Below are 26092 nucleotides of genomic sequence, written 5' to 3' on the forward strand. Positions count from 1 at the left end.
ACGCGGACTACTCTCCCCTTCTGAGTGGATTTCATCTTCATTTGGGACAAGAAGGAATAAAAAGACAACTCTGTAGAATCCGGATAAAATCACGTCACTCCTTCTGAATGGACTGTCTCGGATTGAAACAACTGGTGGTGTTTTTTGACGTGAAAGGAAAAAGTTCTCGGTCTTAATATGATTTTGATGTTTGTTTAAAAACGTCTCTAGCTTGGGATTTCGAGTGAGAATGGCCGCCGCTCCCCTCCCGAGGAAGGTGCAGCAGGTGCTGAGCGTCCTGCTGCTGTGTGCTCTCCAGCTCTGCAGCGCGCAGACACAAGGAGGTGGGCTCAAACACACACACAGTTTACACACTTTCTGTCCATATTAAACACCTTTTGCTCATAAAGAAACCTAACACTTGCAGTGTATTTTGACAAATCTCTCTGAGCACCTGTTAGAAATGCTCACCACAGCGTTGTAGGAAACACCTGTCCGCCCCCCCCAACACTAAAACCTGCTCCGCACACGTACAACTTGTTTGCTGTGAGTCACCTGCACCTCTCCCACGACTGCGCTGTTTGTTTCAATTGTTACAAGGTTTTGTGACACAAGGGCCCAACCTTTTACCGCCTGTTGAGTCACAATCAGTCAGAGCAGAAGAAGAAAACCTTCGTTCTATTCTGTCAGAGGTGAAAAGTACATTCAGAGTTACGAGTGTACAGAATAAAATGTAATAAGCAAAGAAATAAAAGAACAAATTGTGCTCAATATGAAGAGTGATGAATTTTCAGCTGGTTAAGAAATGGACTGAAATTTACACTGATGTCTATCACTGACCTTTGAAAGCAAAAGAGACTACTGGGAATAAAGGACATAGCTTTTCTTAATGCCTGTTACTATTGCCATGGTGTAGGAGTCACATAAGGCAAGTAGCATGCTGCTAAAATAGAGTTTATTTCAAATTTATTCTGTCCCAAGTCTGGGAAAGAATGGGTAGTTTTGTTCTTTTTTTGTCAGAAAATACTACTTATGTACAAAACAAGACCAGCTTAGATGTTAAAGATACCCATGTGACCACAGGGGGCGCCAAACTCAATACAAACCAAAGCTTCCCCACAGGAGCTTTAAGACATAAGTATTAGCAACTCAGTCTGTGTTCAAAACCACTTACGACATGCTACTGCTCTTACATACTCAAACATACAAACGTCAGACTGCACACTAAGCTGACAGGGTATGCTATTTAAACCAAGACTGTCCATAAGGGGTATAAAGGGGAGAGCTTTCTAGGGTACAGCCAAACTGGGGACCATTTGAAAGTAATGTCAGACTTCATAGCTAGGCCATGATGTGAACAAATGCAGGAAGCCAGAAAGTAAGATAGAAGAATGAAACACATTCAATGGAAAAGAATAACATAATTGTAAAAAAGGGGCAAAATGGGTTAAATGGGGCTAAAAGTGGCAAAAATAAGTTTATGGTAGCAAAAAAATGGACAAATGGCCCACAAAAAATGGGTGAAAAGTGTAAAAAAAGGTGGACATTGGGGCAAACATGGGTAAAAAGTGGCAAAGAGTGGCAAAATGGATGAAAAAAATGGTTTAATGTGGAACAAATGGGTCACAAATGGTTAAAAAGTGGCTAAAATGAGCTAAAAAGTTACTAAATGGATTTAAAGTAGCACAAACGGTTCCAAAAATTGTTGACAAGTGGCAAACATGGGTGAAAAGTAACCAAAAAAGAGCAGAAATGGGCAGAGTGGCAAAAAAGCAGTAAAAATAGCTTAAGAGTGGTAACAATGGGTTTAAAGTAGCAAAATAGGGCAAAAAAATAAAAAAACAACAAACAAAAATGGGTTAAAAGGGGTAAAGGAAAGTGGCAAAATGGGCTTAAGGCAAACATGGATTTAAAGTGGCAAACAATGGGTTAAAGTAGCAAAAAACTGGCAAAAATTGTCAACAAATAGCCACAATAATGCTTAAAATGGGTGAAAAATTGAAAAATTTGGTTTTAAGTGGCAAACATGGGGCAAAGTGGCTATAAAAGTGGTGAATATGGATTAATGGGGACAAACGTAGCTTTAAAGTAAAAAGAAAACTGGCAAAAATGACAAATTTTTTTTGTAAATCAGTAAATTTGAAAATTCATGGATAACAATAATAATTATATTTTAGAATTAAAATATCATTTGGGTTAAAGAGCTTCTACATATTGGTGTATTAACCATTGCAGAAATGTAAAAAATGTTTTTGGTAATTACCAATGCTGTTAATTTAACCTTACTTTGGGTGGTGGTCTAATAAATTTGTTAAGGACTGTATATTTAAAACAAAACATTCATCATCATCACCCCACTGAAAGAAAAACAGCAATCGTCACAGTACACACTCACGCACTTCCGACTGGTGAGGAGGGGTACAGATATGACAGAAACATTCATCTAGACTCTTTAGTCCAGGACACAAAAAACATACATATTATGTCATCCATGCTGATCCTGTTAAACCTTCCACATGGAAAGTTTCATTAACAAACAATAGAAGTTGTCCATTGTTATGCATTCAAGGCAGTCTACATGTTGCCTAAAGGAACCCAACGTTTTCTCCCATTTGAGTTCAGATGATTAGTTTGCAGTTTTTCTATGCTGATGACTGAAACCAGTTCATGCAGCCAGTCTCTGAAGCTCGCTGGAGTTGGTGTTCTAAAATTGCCTTCCATGTAAGTTCAAGGGGAACAATATATCTATATGGTCTAAATAATGAATGTGATAAAGCATGAAAACATTCCTCTGAAACAACACAACAGGTAAATGGGAACTTAACTAGGACAACGTTGTTTTTTCAGTGCAGCCCTCAGGTAAACAGACTTGATTACTTTATGGGAATGATTTATTTGCAGGGAGAGAGATGTGTTGTGATTTGAATCGTGGCAAGACTGTACGAACATTGACCGCCTCTTCTTGTTGATGTCATCTGGGTGCAAGTGAGTCCAGTGGCTCAGTGAGTTTGAAGAAAAACAACATGAGGTCATCAGTGATAGGGCAGGTGATGCTCAGGTGTCTGAAGTGAACACTCACACTACAGCAGGACGAACCATCTGATGAGATGGTTACAAAGAGGCAGAATTAAATATAATAGTGTGAACCACGTAAATCATGCTAGCATGATGATATTATGTTTGAGCTTGTTTATCTGAACCCATGAGACAATTCTCAGACAGTGTCAGTCACAGCACCCTCCCTCTGGAGTATTTAAGCCAGTCGTTGAACAGGATTTTGTTGTGCAGTAATCTGGTAGTTCTGCAACATGTTTGTTGTTTTTGTTGATTTAAAAAGGCGGACATTTGTTGGATCATATCAGTCATGTTTCAGGTTGACTCATTAGTTTAAAAGTGAGTGAGTGTCCTTTAAAGCAAACACTTTTTAATGCCAGATGTTTAAGAATGATTAAATTGCTGTTGTTCTAATGACTCATAATATTACAAGTGCTGAGTAAATGTCCAAATGCACACGTTTGCAACATTGCTGAACATATTTGTTCAATTTAGATGGTGTAAAGGAGTTTTCCTTGCCATTATTGTTCATTAAAACCAAGACATTATCCTTAGATTTTAATTAATGTCAGCATAATATGAAAATGATTATTGATATTGCCTGGTTTTCACTTGAATTGTATGTAAAGTGTTTGATTCTGGTGGTGCTTTTGCATTCAGGTAATTTTCTATGTTGACAATGTCAAAAGTCTTTCCTCATGTGCCAAAAGCACAGCATGTGGTGTAGTCATGAGGCAGAAATGCTTTTTACATAATCTATATGCACGCTCATGAATCACAGTCAGTTTAGATGTATGCATTAAAAATAAATAGCCTGAATCGCTCATGTGCATTCCGAGGTGTGACATCCAAACAAGAGATGTACTAAAAGCAAATATGCTGCTGCTCCTGTTGCCAAAGGAGCCCATCACAAAACATTTGCTCACCACTTCTGTCTGTGAACCATGAATGCACTCTGAAATTAAATAGTTAATGCACTCAGGTGTTTGTGTGTCTGTGTGTGTGTGCAGGCTCACTCGTCAGGTATGCAGTAATCTCTGACAGTCCTGTGCCAAGTTTCTGTTTACCTCAGTCATCGTCTCAACCGCTTTATTGGGCTTGTTTATCTCCTCCTCCCTCTTTTCTTCTCTCTCCCTTGATGAAACCGTGGTAACTGTCGAATGAAAATAAGCGCTGAACCTGATCCGTGTTGTGTTTTCATCATGTGTTCAGTTTCACTTTGGTTCAGAGGACAATGACACCTTTCTGCTGTGAGTTCATCTGCAGATAGTTTGATGGACTAGGCAGAAGGCTGACAGTACTGCTGCAGTGTTTATAGTCACATATAAAGTGCCAGTGCAGTCACATCTTGATGTACTACATTTGTTTAGCGCTCTTTAAAAAAAAGATCCATTGTGTGCATTTCTGTATGTTTTTCCTGCACCATCCATCTGCCAACACTATAAAGTCCTCCTTTGACAGAGAAAGCCCACTCAGCCTGTTCAGATTCTCAGCTTCCACAGCTGCAGCTTGTGCATTGTATGAGCTTCACATACCATTTTGTCACATACTGTAGGCTATGTGTACACAGTGCACCAGTTTGTCCCCTTCTTCAGTGGGTGGTGCTTGTCCTGTATACATAGTGAGCATACTGCAGTGTGAAGAAGGTTCTTGAATGTATGTGCACAGATGTGAGTATTTCCCAAGAGGCAATTCAAACGGAGCAGAGTCAACAGCCCAAGTCCTCCACTGATAACCAAGGTGGGGCAGATAAAGAGCTTCACCCTTGAGGGACTAATAAACTGACATGATTTCAGTTAAACGGCTTTTAATGAGCGACTAGTTCTCCACACAAATCAAAGCCTTCAAAGAAATCAGTGTGACAACCCTAACAAGATAAACATCATCTTTAGAAACTACAAATAATTCCAGTTTCTGACAGCTATGATGTGACTGCTGGCAAAAAAGAACAGAGTGTCCATGCTCCATGAGAAAGCTAGCACAAGGCTAACATGACTGTCAGGCTGTACTGTATTTAGAACTTAACAATATTTACCTTCCTATGTAACCAAGTCAAGTCAAACTTCACTTATAAAGTGCATTTTATACATAAGGCAACACAGTGTGCTTCACGATCAGAGGCAGACTGATCACAAGACCATCACTGCATTGCAGATTAACATGATATTCAAGTTCAGAGCAGAAATGAAAACAAAATTTAAGTTTAGAGGAAATGAAAGCAAAAATATCAAATATATACAACATGCACACCACACATTGGACACACAGATTAAAGCACAAACAGAGAAAGCATGCAGTGAGATCTAACCTTAAAGTGATGCAAAAAGTGCAGTTTTTAATCTGCTTTTAAAAATATTTAATGTTGGAGCCCTTTCAGGTCTGCAGGCAGGGCGTTCTATTTACTCTGAGTAAAAAACTGAAAGCAGTAAATGTGATTATTATTTTACCACATAGAAAACACAAAATGTCTGTTTTTTATGTGCTGCTTTTTATTAACCATGTGGTTAGCTCAGATGTAGCTATAGTGACTACCATGTTTTTGCTCTTCTCTTAAGCAGCCTCAGCAAAAGTTTACTTCAGCTATGGGCATAATTTAGTTGCAATGCAAGCCAGTAAACAATGGCTGCCAGCGGTGAAGTGATTAATCGACATGTCGCTTTAGAGGGCATGCATGTGATGTCAGATCAGCCTAAGTGGAAAGCCAGAGATCTAAAACTTGAAACTAACAAAACTTATCAAAGATGATTCAGTTTCATCCATCACTGATGAACCAGAATGATGTGAGCTTTCAGGCTCTGCTTTGTGTACTTGAAATCAGGTCCATTATAAATGTCAGGAAACTCAATTTATGATCATTCATAATTTTCCACGGTCCACTGTGTCTTTAGGAAATGCAAATACCCCTAATTTAAGCGAATATTTGTATGTTTTAGTGTAGTGGTGTGTAAGACCATTTTGCCACTCAGCCTGACTGAGCAGTTGCACGCTAAAAGTAACATCAGTTCATACCCTCTATTGGCAGTTTTATCAGAACTGGACAACATCTCTTTATTAAAAGAAAAGAATCCAACTGAAAGCTTTTCTTGGTTGAATAAGATGTTTTAGCTCTTGTCCTGACCACCTCCAGCATGAGTTTGAGTTTGCAATGGATATGTGAAATAGTCTATCAGTCATGTCACATTAAAAGTAACTTGTTACATTACTGCTGTACATGCTAAGAAAGTAGTGTTACTTTTGCATTACCAAATATTAAACCATTCAATTGTCTGTTATAAAACGACACATAATGTAAGTCTGTGTTAATGTGTTAACTCCTCTATCATTCCACAGCCTAATTTAGGGCTCATATCTGTCTCTCTGCAACCTGATAACACTACTTACAGACGTAAGAGATGTTGTCAGTTACCTTCACAGATCTTAATATGCTCAAACCTCGATGAAGAACTGGAAGGAGGCATTACACAAATGTGAGAAAAACTGTATGCCTCACTGGAACAGCTGCACAGATGTTTCAATAAAAACAATGAAACACAAACTTTGAATCTGTGTTTGAGCATGACATTGTTCTTGTCCCTTTTTGTAAAAAAAATACAATATCAGTGTAACGTACCTAAAGGCTTACATAGCTGCTTTGTGTGCTTAGCTTTAACAATATTAGCTATGCAGCTACCTTAGCTATGTACCTATATTGTCTGTTGCTTAGTTAACTTTAGCAAACCTTGCAAAGCCAGACTCCATGTCTGTCGTCAGGGAAACCCATCGTGCAAAGCTCTCATCTGAAACGTTGTTTCTGCCTTTCTGCCAACTTGCTTAAAGCATGAATTTGAGAGAGTCACAGGGGAAAAGGGGCTGGGGGGGTTAATTCAGTTCCTAAACTAAGGTAGCGTTTACTGGTAGGTTTGGTGCAGAGCTGCGCATGCGTGCTATTACATCACATGCTTTGTTGCTCTGACTGGCCCATGATGAATATCACTGGCAGAACATTCATCCAATCACCTTTTGAGAATTTTTTATTAAAGTCCTGCCCTTCTCAAACGATTCTATGGGAGCTTTCCCAGATGAATGTGAAATATCCATGCAATGGATATAGGAAACAGTCTAAGTTAGCTATGCAGATAACGTAGATATGGAGCTTAAGTTGCTGTTAGCTTTAACTACATTAATTAGGTAGATCCGTTTTCTAGCTTACAAAGCTAACAGAACTACATGAGTGATGTGTTGCTGCGTTAGAATTATTTCATGGCGGACAAGATTTTTCCTGTAAGCAGACTGGTTACTCAGCTTAATTTAACATTTTGTAATCAGGTTTTCCAGGTCAGATGTTGAACTTTTGATATCCTAACTATTACCTTAACCCTTACCACGGCAACCCTTAATTGAAGTTTAGTTCGATTTTATTTTGAAGGTTTTAGCATGTTTTTCTGTTTTTAGATATGTGGTGTCTCAGACAAACGGTCTAAAGCCACACCGTCTTGAATTCATCTGTTATGCTTGGCGGTTATCTTGGAATGGTACCTGAAAGCTCCCAGGTGGAGGTTACCCTGTTTTTCCTGTTCGTGTTTAAATGAACCAGCAGACCCTGCCCTCTATTGGTTTTCAAAATCCATGACTACAGACTGAAAAACAAAGTCTAAGTTAGTGAATGTGATCTGTTCAGATGAGCCTGTTGAGTTGATCGCGTAACATATGACAGTAATGGGATTGATAATTATCATAAATGCCAGTGACACTGAATATTCTTCTTAAGTAACAAGCAGTTGTATTTATTCTTTAAAGAAATATTGTCCAACTTGCTATCCATGATCCAAAGGTCGTCTTTTGTGTAAGTATTAGAAAAAAATAGGTCTCTTGAGACCAAAAAGTAAAAGAATAAACCCTGTGCACATTAGGAATTCCTGAATCAAAAGATCAAAAGATCAAATTAAATGGAAATTTTGTTTTTTAGAAGCTTGTTTTGGAGTATTGTGTGCCTTTATCATTTCCAGTAAAGTCGATGTTCTCAGTGACACAATAAAACAATTCTTATCAGGACTTTATGGAGGACATGCTCGGTGCATGGGTCTACCTCTCTCTCTCTCTCTCTGTCTTTATCTCTATCACACAGATACAATGTGCTTTGACCCTCCATAATACCTGTGGAGTTAATAATCATTAGCTTTTAGCCCTTTTATGCTCTTGTTGATCCTGTCATTCTGCCAGGCTCCAGTTAGACTCTGATGTCAGTTCCTGGAATGTGTTTGTGTGTCGAGCATAACCCTACCTGTGTGAATGCATTTTTGTGTTTTTTAATTAACATTCCTCAGGTCCTTATGCAAAACACAATTATTATTACACCCATGCAGACAAGAGGACAAAAACAAATCTGAGCTGAAGGTCAATTCACCAAAATATTAAAGGGGGGATATCTGATTTATTTTTTTTACTGCCAAAAGAGGAAATAATTCTTGAACCAGAACAGTTATATTTTATTTTGTCAGCTATCCAGGATTTATGTGACACAACATCAGCAAAGATTGATATGAAACAGAGTTTGTTTTTGAGGCTCTTCCTGACAAATGAAATAATCGAACTGCTTACTACAGCCGGAAGGAAAGCAGGTTTTAAAGAGTAAAGTTCAGACTACATTTAGTTGGCAGCGAATCAGTGATGTCTTTGTGAGGGCAGATTTAAACTTAATAGCTGAAAGTATGCGGACGCTGAAACAAAACAACGGAGCAGGGTGTCTGAAACATTTTCTCCTTCTCTGTTTGTGTCTCAAACTTTGATGCTCAGTATTATCTTTTAAAATATCACTAAGTATTGAAACTTTAGGATTCCCTTTAACTGGACCCAAGGGCCCTGAGCCATGAAAAACACAACCAAAAGTATGTGGACATGTTTTGGCTCTTCGTGCAAGGCTTTGATTCCTGGCTAACACTAAAACTAGTAGTATTGTTTACTTCTCTGTCCTGCCCTGCATTTTCTCCCTCCTGTGACATTTGAATAGCAAAGCAGCCTTCGAGTGACGCTGAACGGCTGAACTCCCACACACTATAAACAAGGCCTCGAATGTTTGTCTCAGAGAAAGATGTGCCCCATACACAACGCCTAGCCTGTTTCCCACTGTTACACTGCACTCTTTGATAATGTGGGAGCAGAACATAACAGCATGTAGAGTGGCATAAAGCACTCTTTATCAGAAAGCCCTCATATGTGTATATACAGTTTTACTTGTATTGTGATGCTGCTGCATGGACTGGAGATGATGTGCTTCTTTTGACTTTTGTGTGAGGCATTTCTTTAGATGTGGCGTAAATCTATCTATCTATCTATCTATCTATCTATTGGTTGTCATCAGAAAAAAACAACAAAATATATATTGATAGTGTTGTACTCAAGACCACACTGTCCAAGACCAAGACAAGACCAAGAATTTTAGGGGTCAAGAACGAGTCAAGACCAAGACCAAGATAAGACCAAGGCCATAAAAATCTATTTAAAAAAAAATATGTCAAGGTTGGACAGTTAAAGAGCATCCTTCTTTAATTTTAGTTTTCTTTTTAATAAATCTGACAGATAAAAAAAACAAGATGTCTGCAACTCAATAGCAGATCAGCGCTGGTCTCGACCGGTCTTGATGGAAAATCCCAAGTCCGGCCAGTCTGAGAACGAGACAAGATCGAGTAAAAATGCTCTCAAGTCCAAGACAAGACCAACACATTCAAAATATGGTCTTAAGACCAGTCTCAAGACCAAGACCGTTCTTGAGTAGTACAACACTTTATATTGATATTAAAGGCACTCATTAATGAGAGTACATTCTTTATTTTTCCCAGTGGTCGTCTGCTCTGGCACCCAGAATCTTCTGAGCACACCACGAAGCTCAGAGATCCAGTACAACCAGATGAAGGATCGCTACAGTGGCTGTGAGATTGTGATGGGAAATCTTGAGATAATCTCAATGGAGCACACCAGAGACCTGTCCTTCTTACAGGTGAGGCTTTAAACACTCAGCAAGCTACTAGAAGACATGGGTGCATCAGTGAGGTGGCCTAGGTTCGGAGGGGCCCCCACTGAAATTGACTGGCCGAACCATAATCCTATACTGTTATTGGCCATTATCCAGTGAGGGTGGGACTTGAGTTCAAACCATTTTATTAGGCTCTGCAGCAGCGTAATGCATTACACACATCATTGTATATTTTAAAGTCAGTCAATTACCTAGGTAGGGCAGTTGGGCGTTAATGTTAATTCATATGACTTGAAAGAGGAGGCTTGGGTGGAGGCACGGCTTTACCAGCAGTGATCACTGAGAAGAGGTCAAATGGACCACCTTGTTGAGAGTATAAGCTTTTATTGTTAAGAAGGCAATAACTCAGTCAGATGGTTGTGAACTGAATAAAGTTGGATGTCAGATTTCCATGTCCTGCCCGAAATAATGTTTAGCTTCATCGGCGAGCATTTCAGAATCAAAACCAGCTTTACTGGCAAAGTATGTTTATGCATCAAGGAATGTGACTCCAACTAGCTTTGCTCTCAACATACAGGAATTAAACATTGAATACAAAAAATAAATGAACTGAAAAAGAATTTTAAAAATATGATTTAAATTTGTACAGGCTCTGATAGTATATACATGTCTGTGTGCACTGATAGTATGGTTGCGAGATGTGCAAAGGGTGTAAGAATGCTCACTAGACATGATCAGAGTATAAGACATGCAATGATGTGGAAAGATTTACATGAGGTAGACAGTTTAAGATGTTAAGTGCAATGTGCATATGAGGCAAGGCATTTTATCACAGAGTCTTCTTACACCATTTGAGTTAGAGTGAATAGATTAAATTAGTAATTGGTATGGTGAGTAGATTAATTAGTGCAAATACGTATATGAGGTGAGGCATTTAACCACGTTTGAAAGAAGTCCAATGAAATGGACTAATGACGCTATAACCTGAGTGCAATTAACTGTGCATGTAAACATACTGTGTGGCTTTTGGAGACAAATCTTTGGGGGTATTCAAAGAAATAGATTTTGAAGATTATATGTTGTCACTGTTGAATTATTATTATTATTCTTTCGGGAAAATAATACACACAGTGATGTAAAATTTGTATTAGACCTGAAAGGAGGTAATGATGAAGATACATCTGTAGTAGTAGAAATGAAAGATGGTGCCCTAATTGGGCCACCCCACTCACAAAAAAAGTCTTAAACACACCCTCACCAGAGCAACAAAAAGCATGACATGATACCTGTTTCATTTTCCCAGGGGTACAGTATATGTGTCACTGAGGAGATCTCCAAGATAATCAGTCTAGACAAGGAATTAGATCATGAGCATCATCATTTTAATACCAGGAAGCCAAAACAACTGTCAGTAGCAGATGTTTTTGTCTCAAGGGCATGATGAGCTCATTTATGTCCCCCTTTCTTAAATCAGTTACTTCACTACAGTCATGGTGACTAACAACATAAGCAAAAACAAACTTAAGCTTCCAGAAAGTGACTCTGATAACAATCAATAAAACTAATAAAAATTTTTTTTATCTTAATTACCTTTAATTTCTCCTCTTTGTGATTTCTAACTGGTGCAGTCTATCAGGGAGGTGACCGGCTACGTCCTGATCGGCCTCAATGAGTTCAGCCGCCTTCCTCTGGACCACCTGCGGGTCATCAGGGGCACCACACTATATGAAAACAAGTATGCTCTGGCTGTCATGATCAACTACCTAAAGGATGGGCAGCACGGCCTGCAGGAACTGGGCCTGACACACCTTACAGGTAGTACAGGAGGTCCCTTGAAGTTTGTGTTTGAAGAGTGGGAGATCATAGTGTATCAGATAAGGGTATGACTCCCACACCCACAAAGAGCAGCCATACCTGTAGAGTAACGGCTATTGGTGAGCGACGGTGTGAGCTTCCTGGAATGTCTCATGTAACTGCCGGTGTGACAGGTGCCTCAGCACATTATAGTGGATGTGCCGTAGTAAACTGTCAAAGCCACAGTTTGATAGCATGAGTCACAGGCATGTCCGGGCACACCTCACTCATTCTCTCTCTCCATTTAAATATCTTTGCCACACACAGAGATTCTGGAAGGAGGGGTCATGATCATTCAGAACAAGTACCTGAGCTACGCCCCACAGGTGAACTGGAAGGACATAGTGAAGGATGGGACAGCTGATATTATGATTGATAAGTCCAACGGTCCTGAGAGTAAGTGGATAGATGACAACTGAGCATTAGTCATGTCTCATTCAGATGTCAGAATATTGATATAAAAATGCCTCTACTGATGATGAAATTACATTTTAGAGCCTTGTCATGAAGCATGTGGAGATGTTCCATGTTGGGGACCGGGAAATGACATGTGCCAGATCTGTGAGTGACATCATTATCTATTTATTTACCAAAAATGACTGTGGCTTTAAATAAAACTAGGGTCCTGTGGAAGTTTTGATAATCAGGGTGGTGACCCAGGGTTGAAGTCCAAAAAAACTGCAGTACCTTTAGTGTCCACTTGAGGCTGGCTGCAAAAGCACCAGTTCACATATACACCCCATGTTAAAATATTAATTTAGACAGTAGGAATAATTGTGTTGGTGGCCTGTAGCAAAAGGCCTTTTTTTCGGTCTGAATGGTCCATGCCCTCTTCTGCAAGTTCAGACATTATTTTCTAACTCTGTTTCTCAATCTGTTCTGATTTTATGAAGGATAAGAGCAGCACATTAACACCTGCCAACCAGCCAAATGTAGATGGATTTCTGCAGTGGCAGTTAGTCCAGTGACTCCCACCAGCCACCAGCCAAATATGCAAAATGCTAGATTTATACCCACTCATTAGACTACAAACTCTATGGTTCAATCTGTGTTTTTTCCAGGATGGATGGCAAAAAATTGTTAAATGTTGGAAGCATAATGTTCATTTATATTTCAAACAATTGCACATCTATTTCAAGTAAATTTCAGCATGCCATAGTCAGTCTTAATCGTATATAACATTATTTCCTACAAGAAAATTGTGGCTAGTGAAAATTAACAGTGGCTATTTACCTTGGAAAAAAACTAGCCACAATGGCTAATTAGCTAAAAAAAAAAATGTTAAGCCCTAGGCAAGAGTAATGCTTTATTGGGCGTGTGACTGATACAAATGGCTTATTTGAAGAATGTTGTAGCTACTGTATTTGCTACAAGGCTTAATGCCAGCCACAGCTCCACATCTTTGTAATCCAGTTGGCCAAAAGTTAACTTGGGACAGTTTTTTATGTAGGCTACTGATCCAGAATGAGAGACTATTTGCCATTTGAAGGCTAAGGAAACTTTTGCAGGTATTTGGAGTAAATAGCTGATTAGAGTGACACCATGAGTCTCCAGTATTGCACCTTTTCACAATATTCAAATTTTCTGAGATACTGTGATTTGGGGTTTTACTTAGCTGTAAGCCATAACTGTAAAAAATTAAAAGAAATAAACACTTGAATTATGTTAGTCTGTGTGAAATGAATCTATATATAAGTTTTACTTTTTTGATTTGAATTACTGAAATAATTCAACTTTTTGATGATATTCTAATTTATTGAGATTCCCCTGTCAGTGTTCAATAAGTATTTTACACTGAATGACTGGGTTCTTTATCGAATAAAAATTTTAAACTATTGCAAGAATGAATCGTTATCTAAAATGCTCTCAACTTTCTCTCAGTGACGAAGACCGTGTGCGCCCCTCAGTGTAATGGCCGATGCTTTGGTAGAAACCCAACTGAGTGCTGTCACATCGAATGTGCTGGAGGCTGCACTGGACCGCTGGATACAGATTGCTTTGTGAGTCTGCAGCCTCAATATATAGATTTTTACCCAAAACACATCTGAACTGTTACCAGCAACACCAAACTTTTCTGTACACTTAAAGATATTAATACTCAAAACTCTGCTGTTACATTCACAGGCCTGTAGAAACTTCAACAACTCGGGTTCCTGCATGCCTCTGTGTCCTCAGACCCTCATCTACAACAAGCACACGTTCAAACTAGAGCCCAACCCCAATGCCAAGTACCAGTACGGCTCCATCTGTGTTGCCCAGTGTCCCAGTGAGTCCCTGCCTCACATTTTACACAGTAGACTGACGACCATTTCAGAAGCTATTCTACACTATCAATAAAGTGTTAATAGTTTTACATCAATTTGTTGGCAGTCCTTTTTGGATTTAGCAAAATTGAAGTCACTCCTCCTTTTTGTCTTTTTTACAGCAAACTTTGTTGTGGACGGGAGCTCATGTGTGAGCAACTGTCCCTCTGACAAAATGGAGGTGGAGAAAAATGGAGTGAAAAGATGTGAACCATGTGGAGGCCTCTGCCCAAAAGGTATTAAAGAAAAAACAACCACTGATTCAGAGCAATTCAAGACAGCTGATGTATTAGAGAAAGTGTGTACCGGTATCTCACTACAAACTTAAAAAGCAGCACAAAATATGAAGAATCAAATCAATTTTCAAAAATACATGTTCCAGCCACGTCTTTTACCAGCATCTATCTGATTTTGGCTTCTCTTGTTCAGCATCAGCTGTAGGATTTGTCAGTTGCACTTTTTAAAAGAATGCATCATTTTATTAGTAATAAAACCACAAAATCAAAACCCACCCCTTACTGGAAAATGGGAAGGGATATTTTGCACTTAAATTGTCAGATAATTAAAATAGTCAAAAATCATACCTGTTCATAAATCAAATTCAATCTTATGTCTTTGTTAAAACTCATAAACAGAAATAAAGGGTGACAAATTTTAATGTTAACCTGGTGTCATGATACATATCCTATCCTGAGCTCAGTGTATAGTTACACCTCTATATTGAAGTGATAAAAGTTTCATTTTAACTGCCTGCAAAAGTAGTGAAATGATAATCATACATGGAAATTATGCATTCCAATGCTTTTACATTAACGTACATGCATACTATAAAAGTCATTAATTTCATAGGCCTATCATAATTTCTATGGCATTCATTGTTAAGCAGTATAATGTAAACTGGCTGAGTTAAAGCTTATTTACTGATTACATTTAAATCAGCATAACAGTTCCAGATTTTACTTGTTGATGTGTTATGTGTCTGAAATTTTAAAACCAATACAAGGCAGTCGATAAGGGAGGATGAAGGGGAGAGCTTTCTGGGTCCCAGCCAAACTGGGGGCCCATGGAGGTCAGGGAAATCATCATTCATTGATAAGTTTGATCATGACAACCACTTTCAACCTGGATAATAACCACTCTTATCAAAGTAACATTTTTTATTCATGCAGTAGTATATAGCCCTCTTCAAAATATAACCCCCTCTGTTTAGACCAGAATTAAAATGGGTTAGAAGAGGCAAAAAAATGTGTTAACAGAGGCAAAAATAGGCTGAAATTTGTTTAAAATGGATTTAAAGTGATAATAATGTGTCTAAAATGGCAAAAACAAGTACAACGTGGCAAAAATGGGCAGTGAAAGGGACGGAAAGGTTTTTTAAAGGGGCAAAATGGCTTTATAGTGACAACATGGGCAGAAGAGGTGGTGAAATAGGATTGAAAAGTGGCAACATTGCTTGATAGAAAAAAATTGGTAGAAAGTGGCTAAAGCATGTCAAAAGTGGGAAAATTGGTAGAAAACAGGGAGAAAGGGTATTTAAAAGTGGCAAAAATGGATGGGGACAAAGGTGTTGAAAAAGGGCTAAAATGTAGCAAAACTGGCTAAAAAGCGTGCAAAACTAATGAAAAATGTCATAAATGAGTGGAAAAAAAGGTTAAAGGGGGTTAAAAAGAAGCACAGATAAATGATTTTAACATCAGAGTCTAATAAAAGCTTGACTAACTTTTCAGCTTCAGAATGAAGTAACTGTTTGCCAGGATGAACACCAACCTTCTGATCCAACACACACGCATTCGCATCATCAATAAATCAAAACTGGGAAGGGGCCTCTCTCTGGGTTTTTCAGGGGCCCAGGCAGCTCTGTGGGAAGGCGTGGCCATGGTAACTTCATGTTAACAGTCTTCCTCTTATTCTTTTTCAAAGTGTGTCACGGCACAGGAAGTCCTAACAGACAGACGGTGGACGCTCTAAACATCGACAGTTTCATAAACTGCACCAAGATCATGGGTAGTCTGCACTTCCTGGTGACTGGGATTAAAGGGTAAACATGATTCCCTTTGATAATTCTTCTGTTTCATAAATTTCTCACAAGCTTTCATTTAAATGTTGTTTGCCTTTGTTCATTTCTTGTTTTTTTCACTGTTCAAAGTGATGATTTCAAGGCTGTACCAGCCCTCGATCCAGAGAAACTGAAAATCTTCAACACTGTGAGGGAGATTACAGGTGTGTGTGTGTGTGTCTTTAGTTGTCACATCACCATGTTTGCTGTCTGGTTCAGGCATGTGACACACAATGTCTCTCTTTTCAGATATCCTCAGTATTCAGTCATGGCCAGAAAACATGTCTGACCTGTCTGTCTTCTCAAACCTCCAAACAATTCAGGGCAGATCTCTTTTCAAGTGAGGAATTATTTTAATCTCTATTTGCCAGCGCAGTTTTTGTTTCTCTCGCTGATTGTCACGTCATTGTCATGTTGTTTATTACCTTATCTTTAACCCTTAGAGTTGACAGCTATTTTTTTCACCATCAAGTCTCACCTGGACTTTTTGTCTTAAAAAGCTTGTAAAACATCAATCCTGTGGAGCACAGTCAAGCTCTATACATCCTTTTTTCAGGACAACCAGGGCTTTAAGAATATCTCTACTACAGTAATGTTACTTAAATTTTTAAACTCTAAAGACGAAATAAATAAATGTAATTTTAAACTCAAAGGTCTTTATTAATAACACACAGTAAATAGGCTATTATTGACTAAGCCCTTTCTTTGCACAGACTTGTTCTCCCATCTCTTTGAGACGAAACAGTGAAAAATATAAACACTCTGTGTCTAACAGTTTTCTAAACATCTACATATATATGAAAAAAAAGTCCATGTGCTTTGTTGCAGTTAGATTCATTTGTGTGATTCCTCAAAGCAGTAGAGACACAACTGGTCTTCAGCCCCTCCCACAATGCATTGTTGGTAAACAATATGGTGATGCCTACGGCAGAAAGATGAAGTAAATGATCAAAAATGGATTTAAAATGGATGAAAAGATGCTTATTATCAGATCCAACAATGTGGATTTAATCTTTAAGAACCCCAAAAAGTCACCAATGTTTCAGGCTCACTAAATGGTGTCGTTATGGGCTACGGAGACACAGAGGGCTGCAGACAACAAAAAGGTCTGCTTTTAGAGGAGAAAAGAGTGTCTTTGACTTATGGTTCAAAAGTTATTAACATTTTAACAAGCTAGTCACTTCTTGTTGTATACAACGTCGTCGTCCTCAGAGACCCCGGAAAGTCAGCCAAGTTCCGGGCTCTCTAGAAAATGTTCTGCAAGAGCTACGAACGCATGGAGAACATAATCAGAATGGCACAACTGAGAGCTTTTATAGGAAAAAACAAGCTAGTGCCTACTACTTATGGTTCAAAAGCTACCAAGCAATTTACAAAGGGGTTTGATTGCAGCACGGATCCGTGCCACATGAGCTCTAAGGGTTAATAGAATAACCAGATTGAATTTTCCCTTGTACTTCATTTTTACCCTGTTTAGAGGAGTGAGCTCTGTAAGGTATTTCACATGCCCATCTTTAACCATCTCTGCACTTGGGAGAACTATGATGTTCTTTGACTAATAGGCTCATTCTTGGTTTGCATAAAGGGCACACAGGTGCTAGGATTGTTTGGTTGAATTGGTGGTGGGCACACCTCTCTAATTCATGTTGATTTCTTGCATTCCCTTTAGTGAAGAAAATTCATGGGTTTTAACTGCACTTTTTCTTCTGTGAACAAGGTTCAATTTTAGGCTCTACCCATCATGCCAACATTCAAGTACCATTTACTTCTAGAATAATTTGCAAAAAATCTCAAATTCCTTATTTTTAAGTTTTTCTTATTAAATTTAAAAACGACATAGAAATGATTATTCCCTTCAATCATAAAATTAATATATTATAGTATATTAATATCACTTTTGCAGTCTTTTTTTCAAAGTTATTCTGCACGTATATTAACATATAACTGTCAAAAATACCGTTTTCTTACATTTATCCACTGTTTTATCAGAGGCTACTCCCTCCTGGTGATGAAGATCCCCTCCCTGACCTCACTGCGGTTGCGCTCCTTGAAAAAAATAAACGCCGGCGGTGTTTATATCACAGGAAACAAAAAGCTCTGCTACCATGACGCTGTCAACTGGACACGGATCCTGAGCAGCAGCTCCCGTCCTCAACGACGCCTGAAGCACATCGACATCAAGGACAACAGGCCAAGATCTCAGTGTGGTAAGTGACGGTCAAACCTTTTTTTTAACCACCTCATAAGTATCAATACTGATAGTCAGGTTTTGTTTTGCTGTTTGCAGTTGAGGAAGGCCATGTATGTGACCCCCTGTGCTCCTCTGATGGCTGCTGGGGTCCCGGTCCAAACCAGTGTGTGTCCTGTAAGAAGTACAGCAGGGGAGGAAAGTGTGTGCCAGACTGCATGTTCTTAACCGGGTCAGTCTACAAAAATGTAACTCAGGATATGATCAATCACAGTGTTTGAACTAATTTGGGTAATGTTTGCCAAGTCTTACAATGTTATCAAGAATCGACTTAGAGAGAATTTCTTCTTCTCTTTCTGAATGCAGGAAGAGGCGGGAATTTGCTTCTCGGTCAGGGGAATGTAAACCCTGCCACCCTGAGTGTAAGGTCCAAGAGGGGAAGCAGACCTGCACAGGCCCAGTATGATTTTCTCTTATCTTTATACCCACATTAATCTTTTGTTTTTTTGCTGCCACCTACTGGTTATGCCTTGCTGAGACAGTCTTGGTCCATATGGACATTGCATTTGAACTGTTTTCATGTTGGAATATTTTTCTCTTTTGTTTTTGTCTGCTAACATTGTGTCCCTTATTCTTTCAAGGGTGCGGATCAGTGTGTGGCATGTGCAAGACTGCAGGATGGGCCACACTGTGTCCCCTCCTGTCCCGAGGGTGTCATGGGAGGAGAGGAAGTCATCTTTAAGTACCCCAACAAGCAAGGTCACTGCAAACCATGCCACATCAATTGTACCCAAGGGTAGGGTTATGTAGATATTCATTCTCCCTGTGTATTCATACATAGGTTTCATTTTAATTCTATTCTATTCTATTTAATTTCCGTTTCATCCTTAGGTGCACCGGCCCAGGAAACAGAGACTGTGTTGGGGCAACCCCCTTACTTACAGGGTAAGTTGCTTGTCGTGAGAAAGTTTGGTGATTAAAGATACAGCAACAAGTGCTGAAACCTTTTTTTTTCCTCACCAGACAAATGACCACAGCCATTGTACTTGGAGTGATTGCCCTACTCTTTGCTTCATTCTCCATTTTCATTCTGACCATTCTGTACCGCCGTGGTCTTGCCATTCGTCGCAAGCGAGCCATGAGGAGATACATGGAGAGTGGGGAGGTCAGTCCGGTGAAGGCTGGTGTCTTTTGACACTCTGTTGCATTGATCTTATTTTCTTAACATAATTTGTTTGTGTTTTTAGAGTTTTGAGCCTCTTGAACCTGGAGAGAAGGGAGCTAAAGTCCATGTTCGGATCCTGAAACCCACAGAGCTGCGCAAGATCAAACTGCTGGGTAATGGAGTATTCGGACAAGTCCATAAGGTAATAGCATTTGTGACAAATAAATAGCATATCTGTCCTTGCACATTAGGTGTTAATAAAATATGAATTGGTATCTTACCTCACAGGGCATTTGGATCCCTGAGGGGGATACGGTTAAGCTTCCTGTGGCCATAAAGACTATTCAGGAACGCACTGGACGACAGACCTTCCATGAGCTGACAGATGTAAGAAAACATACAGCTAAGGATTCTTAAAAAATACTAACGGTAGCCTAGAAAGGTGACTAAAGCAGTTATGGTCTGCTGTTTTGTCAAATCACCTTGAAGTCACAATGAATGGTGCTATGAAACCTGAGTGGAGCAGAGTCTATTTGGCAGTCTAGCACTTCTTAATACCTAATGTTTAACTGTCTGCTTACCTTTGGGCTGCCATTCAAAGAGCTGTGAATGTAGGCAAGCTATAACATTACAGAGAGGTCTTATGCCTACAAGAAGTGATTATTTGATACATGGATATTTCTTGAATGTATTCATTTAAACCAGATATTTCTAAAACCTCTTAATATATAATCTAAATACTAATGTTTTCTACAGCACATGATGATGATAGGAAGCTTAGACCATGTGAACGTGGTCAGGATTCTGGGTATCTGTCCTGGTGCTAGCCTTCAGCTCGTCACACAGCTCAGCAGTCAAGGCTCCCTGCTGGAGCACGTCAAGAACTGCAAGAACAAACTAAGCCCACAGAGGCTCCTCAACTGGTGTGTTCAAATTGCAAAGGTAAAGGAATAATCTTTGTGTTATTTTTGCCACATTGTTGTATAACACAAAAACCAACGCATTTTATGCATTGTTTTCTTTTTCTCGTCAGGGTATGTACTACTTGGAGGAAAACAGGGTTGTCCACAGGAACCTGGCTGCCAGAAATGTTCTCTTGAAGAATAACTACACCGCACAGATCTCAGACTATGGCATCGCAGACCTACTTTACCCTGATGACAAGAAGTACTTTTACAACGAGATCAAGGTCCGTAGACTGAATATGATATGACTAACCAGTCAGTAAAACGCTCAAAGTTCAGCCAGTGAACTTATCGTGACTTTATTGGCTCACTGTGAGACGTGCTTCTTTTTTGTCACACTTATGTAGCATCTTGGTACATCAACTAAGATATAATCTGTCTTTCTTTAGGCACCAATAAAGTGGATGGCATTAGAGAGCATATTGTTTCGGAGATACACACATCAGAGCGATGTCTGGAGTTATGGTGAGATTCAAACTGCCTTTTAATTCTTAGTTTGATTAATTTTATGCCTTTATGAAAACACATTGGGAAATGTTTTTAGGGTTGAATTGTACCAGTCATGGTATTTCATGATAAAATGAATCTGTTGCCACTTAGGTGTGACTGTTTGGGAGATGATGTCCTATGGAGTAGAACCATATTCTAACATGCGACCAGCAGAAGTTCCTGATCTGCTAGAAAAGGGCGAGCGACTGTCCCAACCTCAAATATGTACGATTGATGTCTACATGGTCATGGTCAAATGTGAGTGCCTGTCCACTTTCCATGTTTTGTTTTTCTTTGGGATTACAAATAAGCAGCATCCATTAAAGTTTTTGCCTTTGAGCACGCTAGCTGTTGATCTAGCAAAATGCCACCCCAGAGGATACTGTTTCTATTTGTCAGAGTGGTTTTCAAACTTTTTGACCAAGGCTCACCTAACACCAAGCCAAAATTTGAAGGCACATCCCATTGATATCCATAACATATAGCCTCTTTAACAGGTGTTACAGTACCCATAATAGATGTCTACACAGCCTATCAAAAGTGTTCATCCCCTTAGATGTTTTACCCTTTTATTGGTTTTATAAACCAATCATGGTCAATATAATTTGGCTTTTTTGACAAAAAAAAATCTCTTTGAAAAATCCCCTTTAAAATTACTGACCAAATTCAACAGAGAAGCAACCAACCCGTGCTAGTAGTCTCACAATTAGTGAAATGGGGATCACCTGAGTGCAGTGGGTGTGTCTCAAGTGACTGCAGTATAAAGACAACTGTGTCTGCAAGGTCCAGTCACTGGTTAATCACTTTTCCTGGCCACCATCACACCATAAAGGCAAAAAGAAAACTCAAACCAACTCAGAGAGAAGGTTATTGAAAAGTATAAGGCAGGGGATGGATACAAAAAAAATCCAAGGGACTGAACATCCCCCAGAGTTCAGTTGAATCCATCATTAAGAAATGGAAGGAATATGTGTGGCAGACACCAAACACTGCACATCACCACAAACACACCATCCCCGCTGTGAAGCACATGGTGACAGCATCATGCTGTGAAATGCGTCTCAGCTGCCAGCCTTAGACGGCTTGTAACGGTAGAGGGTAAAATGAATGTGGCAAAATATATGAGCATCATAGGGGACAATCCTATTCAGTCTGCAAGAGATATACTGTTTAGTAGAACTATTTTTCAGCAAGACAGTGACCTTAAGCACACAATGAAAGCTACACAGAAATGGTTTAAAGACAACAAGGGGAATATTCTGGAGTCACAGAGACAAAGCCCAGACATCAATCCAACAGAGAAGTTGTGGCTGGAATTGAAAAAGGATGTTCACGCCTGATCCTCATGCAACCTGACAGAGCTTGAGCGGTTTTACAAAGAAGAATGGAGTAAAATTGCAGATTGAGACCTATCCACACAGACTCAGTGCTGTGATTGCAGCCAAATGTGCAGCTACAAAATAGTGACTTGAGGAGAGTGAATATTTATGCAGTCACCTGGATTTGATCTGATTGACATTACTTTGTAGAAATCTTTTTTCACTTTGACATTAAAGATGTTCTTTGATTTTTTTGGTCAAAAAAATATGTCGACCATGATTGATGTATAAAATCAATAAAAGGGTAAACATCCAAGACACTGTATGTATGTACAAATTCGCACAGCACACCCAGACTTGCCTCAAGGCACCTAATGCCTCGTCATACCATTTGAGAACCACTGAGCTAGTGCCATCTTCAGGTCAAAACTTCACCAGCAGTTTGGTTAATGACTAGATACCACCACAACTACCTCAATCATCCCAAAGCAGAATATCGGATCAGCTAGTACGGCTGTAGACTCAAAGTTTAATGTATATTCAGCTCTATAAAAATACTCAGAAACCTGTTCTGTAGTTTCTGCAATTTGACTGAGACGATTGACTATATATGTTTTTTGATTTACTTTTAGGTTGGATGATTGATGAGAATGTCCGTCCAACGTTCAAAGAGCTCGCAAATGAATTTACAAGAATGGCCAGGGATCCACCTCGATACTTGGTGATCAAGGTATAAAGGACTATGTATTAATCAAAAATCACAATATTCACTCTGTGTTTTATTGTGGAAACACAAAAACTTTAACTTTGGATGTTTAGTAACAGCATACAGTATGCTAACCATGCTTCACATCTGCTCACAGGAGGACTGCTGCCAACAAGACTCACCCCCAGATGAACTTGCCCAGCGGAGTGCAGACCTCGATGACTTGGATGATGTAGACATGGAGCTCGTGGACCAAGAGGGGGATGTAGTTGACGGCTTGACTCCAGCCCCCCATTATTTGTCTCAGTCCAGGAGCCTCAGTCGTCTCTCAAAGATGGACACTCCCAGAGTAAGGGACAGCACTACCTGCCAGCTTTTTTGATGATTCAAAGAAATGGCTATTTAAAAATGGGCAATTTTGAAAAGGGCAATATCTGTGACCTTCTGGATTTCACTCTGACTCCTGTATTTTGTTGTATAGGTGGTTATTACATCATCAAATGTTGCTGGATACCTACCTATGACTTCAGGCATTGACAACCAAGGGCAGGTAGTTAAAACATGTTTTTCCTGTGTTGTTTGGTTATTGCGTGCAGGAAAAATCCATCAAAATACCATTAAACACTTGTTTCTTTGCCAGTATAGTTCTGCAATGTGTTGTCTTTTGCAGGCCATGTGGCAGTCCCGTTCTCGACTGAACTCAGCACGAACTATGTCTGAAAGCTCGGAGGGCTGCGGCACAGCGGTGGAGATGGAGATGAATGAAGACTTTTCTCTGTCAGGGAGTCTCAAAAGACGTCGTCACCGTGAGGACAGTGCTTACGTGTCGCAGAGGGACAGCTTGTCTGGTGGACCACCAGAGACTCCATCACCAGAGATGGAGGAAGAGGACCAGAATGGATATGTTCTTCCTGGAGACAGTCCAGAAAGAGGTGATAGCATAATTTAAATTTGTAGATATGATTAAGTTTGTGTGATCTATCTGGAGCCCTCAGCTGAATTTGCTGCCTCATAAAAATTTATTAAATCATTACAAAAGTACTAGACTAGTACATGTTACTGTTATTGTTTCTATAATGCTGCTGCCAGTAGCTTAATACATACCAGATATTAGAGAGATGCTAATCTAACTCTTGGCAAGAAAATAAAAAGGCTTTCTATCCGAATTGTGAATTTGATATCATTGTAGTTGTAGTTGTAATTTGTTAAGTGTTAAGTGTATGTAGTTGTTAATTTAAAACCCTTTAGAAAACAAATTATTTGGTCAAATGGCAAAGGCTAACCCTGACCCTGAGGTTACCCTACATCAATAAAAAGGTTGTCCTGACACCAAGCAATGACCTAATACCACTATCCTTACTTTTATCTGTTCTGCTTTTTCAGATACCCTACTTCTTCCATCTAGAGTACCTAATGGCAGGATGGGAAAATCTCATTCCTCAGGCCTCTTGGATGACCCGGATGATGAAGAATACGAGTACATGAACAAGCAGACGTGGGTAACACCTGTCTCTCCAAGGCACCGCAGCCACTTGACAAGGCCGAACAACAAACGCACCTCTTCCTTTTCATCAGGAGTCACAGCATGTTCAGGGGATACTATACCATCTGTGGAGGCCAGGGGAGGTCATTCAGGGAGCAATCAAAGCTCAGATTCGGAGCAGCAGGGATTGAATGAAGTTGAATATGAGTACATGGACATCAGAGGTAATGATAAGGATGAAAGCCCTCCAGCGCATGACCCTCCCCCTCCTCCCTTAACACCAGCCAGGACTGCCAGAAGAACAGAGGAGGAGTACAGAAAGGAGAATGAATATGTGGAGGACAGTAACTATCATTACATGAACAGGCAACCGAAGCTGCGACAAGCTCTTCAAGACAGGGAGGAGATTCAGATGCAGGATAGGGAAGACGGTGAGGCATACGAGTATGAGGACATGGACTGCTTTGCTGCCCTGCGGCCTGGAAATGCAGTGGTGTATCAGAATATGCAGAGGGATGCAGAGGGAGCAGAAACAGAGCCACATCGATTAGGGTTTGAACCCTATGTAAAAGTACGAGCTGGAGTTGGGGTGGGGGAACCAGGGACTGGGGACAAATCCTTCGACAACCCAGACTACTGGCACAGCAGGATGTTTCTGAAGCCAAAAGCAGTGCCTACATGAAGAGCAATTTTAATCTCAAACACTCCCCTTTGGGATGTATTCATGAAGGACCTGGAACGAGAAATTAAATCAAAAGCCATGTTTAAATCAAGGCTAAGACACAATTTCAAAAACCAAGCTGACTGTATGCATTATCACAGATTTATCATCTTTACATGCTGGCATTATGGTTTTGCGGGCATTTCTGAAATAGTAGCACTGACTGTTGAAAAACATTCATACAAACAGATAACAAGCTAGTTTCTCCTGTTTACATTTTGAATCGAACAAAACATGTTTCTGAGAACAAATGTATTTGTTTGGATGTTTGAACTTTTATGTTATGAGACCTCTTTCAATGTTGATACAATTGTATCATCATTTTATGACTGTATGAACTGTATTTTCTACACAATTAAAATATTTTAAACAGCTCTGGGTAAGTCACGACTTTCTCAACATAATTTTGCTAATAACACTTAAGGCCCATGCATAGTACTAACCTGGCACGCCAGATGGGTTTGTTTCACACATCCATCTGGAAAACCACTCACAGACAGCGTTTGGGAAAGGGCAGAGCCTTTGAAAAAAAATACTCGAAGGGTGATTGGATGAATGTTCTGTCTGTCACATTCTTAAGGGCCAATCAGATAAAAAAAAACGTGACGTAGCCACTACCGAGCTGTGTGCCTGCGCCCCTACTGAAGGAATAAACTCCATAGAGATCTGCATAATGCCACGAACCATGGTGACTATAGACATGTCAGTACATGACTTTTGTCATTTTTGAAAAGAAAACAACTCGATGCTGTTCTCATCATCATCAAGACCTTGAGAAGCAAAAGAAAATGGATGGATGGTACGATGGTAACACACATGGATGGTATGATAGTAGTGTGTTGTCAAATGGTCATTATGTTA

General features: G+C 39.6%; 1 protein-coding gene across 1 annotated transcript; it reads left to right on the plus strand.

Moving 5' to 3' along the window:
- On the plus strand, window positions 1–25599 carry erbb3a (erb-b2 receptor tyrosine kinase 3a). Its single transcript, XM_041783364.1, has 28 exons — window positions 1–323; window positions 9849–10006; window positions 11611–11797; window positions 12104–12232; window positions 12332–12397; window positions 13718–13836; window positions 13961–14102; window positions 14262–14375; window positions 16060–16177; window positions 16286–16359; window positions 16445–16535; window positions 18185–18402; window positions 18483–18615; window positions 18750–18843; window positions 19025–19179; window positions 19275–19328; window positions 19407–19548; window positions 19631–19750; window positions 19837–19935; window positions 20305–20490; window positions 20582–20737; window positions 20903–20978; window positions 21114–21260; window positions 22954–23051; window positions 23185–23376; window positions 23509–23577; window positions 23698–23959; window positions 24411–25599. Exons 1-28 carry the CDS (start codon window positions 230–232, stop codon window positions 25190–25192), a joined length of 4275 nt encoding a protein of 1424 aa, XP_041639298.1. The 5' UTR covers window positions 1–229; the 3' UTR covers window positions 25193–25599.
- Window positions 25600–26092: the final 493 nt, after the last annotated feature.

The sequence above is a fragment of the Cheilinus undulatus genome, linkage group 3 (genome assembly GCF_018320785.1).
Source record: "Cheilinus undulatus linkage group 3, ASM1832078v1, whole genome shotgun sequence".
Lineage (NCBI taxonomy): Eukaryota > Metazoa > Chordata > Actinopteri > Labriformes > Labridae > Cheilinus > Cheilinus undulatus.